The 9,436-nt window shown below is 30.9% G+C and overlaps 1 protein-coding gene across 5 annotated transcripts in view; it reads right to left on the bottom strand.

Annotated features, from left to right (window-relative positions):
* The window catches only part of LOC106459444, a 121,374-nt gene that overhangs the window by 37,361 nt on the left and 74,577 nt on the right, over positions 1-9,436 (bottom strand). For all 5 annotated transcript variants that reach the window (XM_013919063.2, XM_022385942.1, XM_022385941.1 and 2 more), the window contains 2 exons: positions 4,194-4,310; positions 899-974 (listed from right to left, as the gene is read on the bottom strand). In XM_013919063.2, coding sequence (XP_013774517.1) covers positions 899-974; positions 4,194-4,310 — 193 coding nt within the window. The remainder of the gene's footprint in view (positions 1-898; positions 975-4,193; positions 4,311-9,436) is intronic.

The raw sequence follows: 9,436 nt of genomic DNA on the forward strand, positions 1-9,436 counted from the left end.
AATGAGACAATTTTTGAAGTTGAAAAACTGATGTCTTCATTTAAAGAAAAAGGTCTTTAGCTGCATATTATTATTTCTAGTATTCTTGTCATTAATGCTCCACAAAAATTACATATTCAATGGTGCTGATCTCTACTGCCAAAAATGCTGTGAACCACTGGTCTAGGGAGATTCCTGTTGACTAATGGAGCAAACTGATATCAAAGTAGGCAAATGAATAAACAATGATACTCTGTGTTTTCTCCAAGGCTTTGAGTTTGTTATTGATTAGTTTTAATTTCTAATACAGGCTACTGATAAAAGTTATGTTGATTTTATTTAAATATACGGTCAAACCTCCAAAATTGTAAAAACATTTCTGATTGCTCCAAGGTTCATAACAATATAGCAGTTGTGATTTTTCTTTGCCATTACCATTTTTTACTTGATTTAAATCATAAACCCAGTGTCTACTTACAAACACACACAAAATTACTTTATTCTAGAAAAGAAGTTCAAGCAGACATCTAGTATTTCTGGTAAGGTATATTTTAATATTTATTTATTGTTATTTTCATTAACAATATAGGTTACACAATTTAGTATACAAATGTCATTGCTCTTTCTTCTGTTTATTGTTTATTATTATAGTTTCATTATAAAGATTCTTCTGCATTGTTAGCTTAATATATGTATTTGGTACTAACCAAAATCTATTAAATTTTATGAGCCTTGTGAGATATTAATTGGTTTACAGCCAAACATGTTGTTAACAATGAGGGTACCCAACTGATAAAATAATGCTTTTTAATCTTTATAAGTAGAAACATAAGAAATATATATATAATGATTGACAAGTTGAATTTTAGTTTTCTTCTAAGTATATAGCTTGTTCTTATCAGAAGTTAATATTCATTACCATTTAAGGTGTTTCTGAAATCTACGTTATGCTGATTCTGGAAAATCACATTCTTTTTGTCCAATACTTCTTTTTTCTGTGAAAAAAAATAAAAAATTCTGATGAACATAAGATATGCAATGTTGTGAAATACACTGTGATAAAAAAAAATTTTCACAATTATTTTTTTCAAGCAGACCTGTATTTTGTCAGACCTGAAAGTTGTTCTATGCAGATTTCTTAGGTACTTAAATCAATTTGCTATCTACTTCAAATCATACAATTAAAACATAATTAAACAGATGGACTTTTTATAAACAGTATTCTCTTTCTAAATGTCACTATAAGAGGTACAAAATATACCATTATATTGGCCCCTTTTCTGTTGCTAGGCCATATATTAACTACTGATACTGTACACAAATCATTTCTATAAATTGTTTTGATGAAAAATATATGTAAGATTGTTGCTACATTCAAAACATTGTAGATTTTTTGTTGCTCAACTCTCATCATTTTCTCACAGGTTATCAATTACTAACTTTTTCTTTAAAATGTTCCAATGGAATATTGATATTTTAAAGAAACATATTTATCACTTTATTTTCGTGTGAAAGTTCCTGTAATCTTTAAACATGCTACCAGATTCAGGTTTTCAACTGTTTCATTTAAATACAATAACACTAGCCTTCTTAACATGAAATAATTCTTTCATACAAAAATTAAATATACTCAGCTCTCACAAATTAGCATTTCATTACAAACTTTGAAGAACCAGGTAAATTCATTATTTATAAAGTTATTTATTAGATACTCTAGCTTATAAAAGCAAGCTCAGTAATTTTAACAAAAGAAAACGCATTAGAATCTGTTACTTAATTTTTCAAAAGACAACAGCTTTCTGTATGAAGTTGGAATAGCAAGACATACAAAAATTTTCTCAAATTTAAAACATCACATGACAAACCAATACGCCATTATAGAAGAAATGGGAAGAGTGCCATAATATCTATAACAGCAACATTATGGAGAATAAATCAAGATTATTTGAAGAAAACGGAATATAAGCTAGGAATATGACAAGGTCCAGTGTCACAACCACATTTGGCTTTGGTGTTACGAATATGCCACAAATTAAGGAAATTTAGTGTATCTTGGTTATGGCTCCAATCAATGATCTTGCATCCTTCCCAGTTTAAAACATGAGTAGAAATGAAAGAATGTTCTGCTAGGGCAGAGTTCAATATATCAATTCTATGGATCCTCGAAATGTAGTAATAAAAGGTATACCCCTTAGTTTTATAGGCTTCCTAAACTAAACAACAGTAATTCCTGTTAAGGTCTACTGAATTGTTCATTTACACACAAATAAGTGAACAGATAAAGCATAAACTTTGTTCATGATTATTATTTAACATTTCTTTTTACAAGACTGGTCAGCCTCTTTGTTCTGTAGTGACTATACCATCTGTTGGAGTTGAGATATGTATTTTTTTACTCACATTCACCCATACAGGACAAAGCAAAGATAATTCTGATTTGATTTTTACCAATCAATTTCAGACAAAACACTAAAGAACAATATACCATCAATAACAGTTCAAAATAGCATTTATAGGAAAGAAATTCCCCTAATCCATTAGTTTGTACAAGAATTTGCAGCAAATAACCTGTTTAAAATTTATAAAAAAATTACAAGAATATATTTCACTAAAAAAATATTTTAAATTAGTTATGGAAAGGTGTAATTCACAACTATACTTCAGCCATTATAACTGTAAGTTAGACTTTCAAAACATAAAAGGGACCACAAACATAATAACACATTGTACTCAGCTCTAGCAGAACATTCTTCCATATCTAATCACGTTGTATATTGTAAAAGATGCAAGGCCACAGAGTGAGACCACAACCAAAATGCACTGAATTACCTTGAATTGTGGCACATTTGTAATATGAAAACTAAAGTCACTCATGACAACAGGCCTTGCCATATTCCTAGCTAATATTCTAGTTTCTTTGAATAATCTTGATATTTTTTCACAGCACTGCTTTTATAAGTATGGTGGCATTTTTCTCCTTCCTTCTTTAGCACCACTGGTCTGTCACATAATCAAGTAACCTTTAAACTTAAGGACATTTTTACAGCTGTTGTCATTCCAAAAATTAGGTACAGTTTTAATATTGTTTGAGAGAAATGGTTGACAAGAGGGCATAATCTGTAAGATTTTTACTACTGGACACCTTGCTTTGTATATTACATTATAACCTTCCAGTTTTTAATGTTCTTTTCTTTTTAGGTAAAATTACTGTGTTTACCTTTATAAACCAGATTAGTTAGCAAATAACTTTATTAATTATAGATAGTAACTATTAGTTAAGGTTTAGTTTATTAAGTATCAACAGAGTGAAACACTTATAACAACTTCTTTCATCAATAAGCACTTTAAGAACAGAACAAAGGTACTCACAGAAAAATTGATTCTGAAATAAACAAAGAAACTTAAATGTTAAGATGATTATACTCTGGTTTATTGTAATATGCAACAGTTAGTATAAGAGATTTAAAATGGCAAAGTTTTTATTATTAACTGCAAAGCTATACAATGGACTATACATGCTGTGCCCACCACAGGTATCAAAACCTGGTTTTTAGCATTATAATTAGTTTGTTAGTTGTTGTTAAGCATAAAGCTGCATGGGCTATACACACTGTGCCTATCATGTAGATCCAAAACTCAATTTTTAGTATTATAAGACTTCAGACTTAGTACTGAGTCATTGGAGTGCAAAACATCAAATACCTCTCTAATTTTTTGTATGACAAAACTGAAAACAGAATTTTCAATCTGAATGACACTTTTTTTGTGCATATAGTTACTGACCAGAGAGAAGACAGCCAGCTTGTAGAACCCACCATCACAATTGGCTTTGTCTGACTCTTTGAACCAAATAATGGAACTGAATGTCACTTTCATAATGCACTCACAGCTGAAACTGTGAAGATTTTTACTGACACATATGTGGTAAGTTAAAAACTTTTTTTGATCAGCATTAAGACCCATTTCTCTAATATCTTGAAATTAGAAAAGAAAATTATTCAAAAAATTTTTGAACATTTCTCGGTTGATTTTTATGTAATGTTTGTTGTTGAATATGACAATAAAGTTCTGTAGACTTCATTTTAATTAGAATTTAGTAAAAATAGCTTATATAACTTAGCATGAGTTACTAATAAACTTTAACAAAGTTAATGTTGAAGGTAAACGTATCTAAAGTTGTGTCAAAAAAATAACCCACAAGTCCCTATACTGACCTGCTCATTATCTGATGGAAGAGAAGAGCTCTCAGATCTATTATCTAGTATAATTGGATCACAAAACTCCTGCAAACCTTGCATAATATTATCAGTCTCCTGCATCTTCAGCTCTAACTGAAAGAATATCATAAAACTGTCTTAATTAACAAACAAAAAATTATCATTTTTTGAAATAAGTCTAATACTAAGTAATATAAACCTACTTTAAGCAGAATACAACCAAATATATATATATTTTAGATAATACTTTTCTAGATACTTCAAAGAAAACAATTAAAATTAAGCACCTTTAACTAGTTTAACTAATTTGTTTCAGATGCCTAAAGAAAAACTAAGCTACGTTTATGTAAATTGGTTGATTGACTAAGTACAAACATATAAACCATTACGACAACAAAACTTTACCTTTCATTAAAAATATGCACAATCAGTTAAAATAAAAGTGTTTAGAACTGCCTGATGTTTAAATGACTACTAGTTATCATTCTCAAGGGCCTTTATACATGCAGGAAATAAACTACAAAGGAAATCAGGATTATAAAAATTTAATGGGGGGGGGGATTGACTTAAAGCTCAGTTCCATAAAAAATTATAATTGTGAATATTATCCCATGCTTTACAGAAATAGTGTATGATCTAGTAACAAGAATTTTAGCATTGCCCCAGTTTATGCTGTTATCTGCTAAAAAAGCATGGTCAGCAATAGACTGGTTGATCTGGACTTTTTCATTTTTAGACAGCTCTTTTACACTCAAGAATACAAGTTTTTAACCATGGGCACAGACATGCTGGGTTCTTGGCACCTGAGTACAAACAGTTTTTAGAGAGGAAAAAATATTCTCTAGCTATAATTTGACATATTTGACAAAGAGCAAAAAAACCAAAACATATTATGCATGTGTTGGTAGATGGCTGCCACTTTGCCAATAAGGAAAAGCATTAACTTAGAAATTATTTAAAGTATGCTCTATGGATGATTCATTTTTGTCACTATTATTAAAAAGAGAATATTGCATATACACTTGTAACAAGCATGCACTGATACATGTCCTATTACAGCTTTGCCTAGGTACAAGCTGAAAAGTACATATTGAAATAAATTTACACTGTCATCTTTTCACCTTGGAGATGAAATTAATACACTACAGACAAAGTGAGTTTTATTGCCTATTATGCATATATTAATGAATTCTACACTGACAGTCAACGAAAGTGCATAATATTTTGTTTTAAGTAATTTGCCCCATATTAAAAAATATCAACTTTCCATTCCCTGTGTAAACACCTGAGGCCCATCCAATGTGAAATAACCACTCCTTTGCACTTTTGACACCCTTCCCTTTGAATCCTGATCACCATATGACAAATCAGCCCATTTCTGTGGTCTGCTACTGGCCGTTGTCTTTCCAATCTCGTGTAGGGATGGAAAATGGGGGCTATATATTGCACAACCTGAATACGGTATGACATAGTGACTACAGAATACCTTGCCATGTTTATCATGCAATGAATGTCACCATGCTATCAGTATGCTGGAAGGGGCAAGCCAGCAAGAAGTTGAACGGAGAATGAGATGCAATCAGTCAACCATTATAAGGCTGGTTCAGCACCACAGTCTGACAGGCTCAGTTAATGACCGACAATGTCCAGGATATCAACACGTCACAACGTAACATCAAGATAGAGCTATCTATCTGATGCACTTTTTTGACAGATTCCAGACTGCTAATCAGACTGCACGTAATTCGCCAGGACTACTTGACTACCATATAAGCAGTCCAACTGTTCATCGTTGCCTATGTCACGAGGGGGTTGACACACGTAGACCTGTCAGGGGCCCAGACCTCACTCCAGCACATTGCCAAACCAGGCTGCAGTGGTGTAGGTAGAAGGAGAGGTGGACCCAGAGAGACTAGAACACCGTTTTCTTCACAGAGAAGTGATGTTTTTGTACTGACTGGGCTGATGAACATCAATGTATCTGGAGAAGACAGAATGAACGTTATGCCGATTGCTGCATCAGACAGACCAATCACTTGGGTGGCCCTAGTGTCATGGTATGGGAAGGCATTTCAGGCAACCACAGAACACCTCTGGTAGTCACCGAGGGCAACTTGAATGCACAATGATACTTCAACAACGTCTTAAGGCCCCATGTGGTTCCCTTCCTCAGAGATCACCATAACATCACTGTTTTGCAGCAGGACAATGCTCATCTGCACTCTGTTACGTGTCACCACAGGCTATCTCCAGGCGGAATATACTGACATAATTCCATGGCCACCATACTCACCCAACCTCAACTCCATTGAAATCTATGAGATGGGCTAGGCCGCAACATATTCAAAAGTTACCCCAGACCACAGAACAGACAACAGTTAATCCAGGCATTGCCGGATGAGTGGCTGGGAATTTCCCAACAAGATCAGACATCTGGTAGCCAGTATGAGACGTAAGACCAAGGCATGCTTTGCTGCAGGAGGTGGACACACCTGTTATGGAGGGACATTTTCATCCAATTTGGTGGACTTGAGTGCTCATTACAATAATGCTAACTCTGGGACATCATGATGATAATTTGTTCAGAATGTCTGCTTTATCCACTGACAACATACACCTAAGTGTAATATGTGCTTTTGAATTAATACTAATTGACTGAAAATTTCAAATAAAAAAGTATAAAAAATTATGAGTTTTCATCGAATGTCAGTGTACATAAGGCTTGTAAATTATGGTTGTGAATGATGCCTCTGTAATTGCCTCTATGATGTCTGATGCCTTAAAATTTAACCACAGATTATACTGTTTTATTGTTATTTTTAAACAAGATCTGCACAGTTCAGTAAGCAGAGGTTTTGTCTTTTAAAAGATATTTCAGACAAAAGCACATTTATTCAAAATAAAATAAAACAATATTTTTGTGTAAGTAATCCAATTCTGCTGTTTGAAATTCTTACAAACATTTGCATTTTATATTCAATAATTTAGTAATTGTTATTACAAGGCGAATGTTATGAAATAATTTATTTTAAAACCCATACATTTCATAAAATAAAATTACTTGTTAATTTTATTTTAACTAAAACTAAATAAAAAAAATTAACTCACTGTTAGGTGCTAGATAAAATATATAAGGCAGTAGTATTGTGAGCTTAATTGAAAACACGACAAAAAAGATAAGCAAATTCATAATCCTGCTATATATATATTAAAATCATTTCTCCATTCTTAACACATTTGTCATAAATGCTTTTGTAACTATAAATTAGTGATAACCCACATTTTCTATATTCTGGTTATGACCTTGGTTTTTAACAAATGTTGTGTTTTACTTATATAAGATGAGTTACAATTATCACACTCAATTTGGTATACAATACCCAATTTCTCTATTCATAGCCTTTTATTTATAGGATAGTTAAAGTTAATTTGTTACAAAATGAATCAATCTTATGGTTCTGATATTGTTAGTTAAGTATGGGAACTGAAAGTGGATATAATTTTAACTTTGATTCAGTTACTTCCACAGCTAAAAAAAAACAGGATTAAAAGGCTAATGGCATGATACAAAATCATTAAATCAGCATCTATGATAGTATTATTTAATAACTCCTTAACCATATATTCAGAATTTTTAATACAAAAAATGGGAGATCCAATTAACAGCTTTAAAATTTCTATAAAATGTTTGACAAAACATATGTAGAAAAACCAATATGTGAAACAATGAGGCTCAAATGAACCACTGGTATAAACATATGTTGACATTGTGTGTTTTGAAATTTAAAAATCTATTTATCCAATTCTCCTTCAAACAAGAATGTAATGGCTTTTTGCTGATCCTTGTTCTTTTGACTACAAATTCACCAAATTCTTATCTCAAGTATTTACTTTAAACCTACACAAACTGATAGATATCTAAATTTGATGTACATCACCCAAATTCTTATAAGGTTTTTGTTAGCACATATGTTTAAAGAAAAGAAAAAAAAAACAATGAAATAGTCTCATGGTATTTCACCTTCATGCAGTAGATGATTAAGTAAAATTTTTGTTGTATTTTGAGAGTGGGTTACAGTATTCTTTAATGTGATATTTCTTAAAATGTTGGATCTTTTAGAAAACACACCACTATAACAGGTACTCTATTCATTATATTAGTGTAAATTGAACTAGAATGCTTAGGTTATAAGTACCAACCATTTTTTTTTATAATAACAACTCTCAGTTAGCAACCAAAAAAAGGAATTAGGCTCCTAAACTTTTTGCATTTTGTATGCTTTGTTCAAATATCTGAGAGTCATCATAGATAATAAATCAGACTGGAAACAACATGTAAAGATCATTAGTATTAAACTATTATTTGAATTAAATATCAAAAACTACACGTATTATGTTTAAATTCAAGAATTATGTTACATTTGAAATATTATAGGTGATTTATCATGCACATGTATATCTTTATATTAATTATTCAATTATGAGCTGGGGTCAGCTAATGTTAGAAACTTAAATAAAGTCGAAATTGTTTCATAATAAAAAATTATAAAATATATGAACTTTGAATCAAGGATAGATGATGTGATACCATACAATATGGCTTCAAATATTCTGAAAATCAGTGATGTTTGTAAAGTACATTTAGCATACTGTGTGTATAAATTTATAAATAAAAATGTTATCTCAAATTTTCCAAAATTACTTTATCATGCTAAATGATGTTCATAATCATGTTACTAGGCTAGCTACTTACAATTACTTTTATCTACCTCAATGTCTTTCTTCTTTGGGTCAAAGATCAGTTAAATTTAGAAGAGTTATGATCTGAAATACCTAGTAATTTAAAGATGCTTAATTTTTTACAATTTATAAATACTTTCAGGACCTTACTTCTTAAATATCTTGAAGGAATAATATGTTAATATATATTTATTAAAGTTCCGTGTACACTTCAGTTAAAACTAATCATCATAAGGGTGATTGATTAGATATCTGATCAATGCATCTTTTTGCCACTTTGCATATCAAATATTTAATGTTAATTATTATATTAATTTTGTAGCTTCTTAAAATGTAAATAAAATATTTTGTTGTTGTTTAAAAGATTTCAAATGTTCAACTGTTGCATAAATGACAACTGAGAATACATCCATTCCTACCTTGTTTCCTCACTTTTTGATGCTCCCATTCCTGATTCCTAATTCTTCTTTTTATTTATAAATTTTTTACACTTGTCTTAT

This window comes from Limulus polyphemus, unplaced genomic scaffold, assembly GCF_000517525.1.
Source record: "Limulus polyphemus unplaced genomic scaffold, Limulus_polyphemus-2.1.2 Scaffold609, whole genome shotgun sequence".
Lineage (NCBI taxonomy): Eukaryota > Metazoa > Arthropoda > Merostomata > Xiphosura > Limulidae > Limulus > Limulus polyphemus.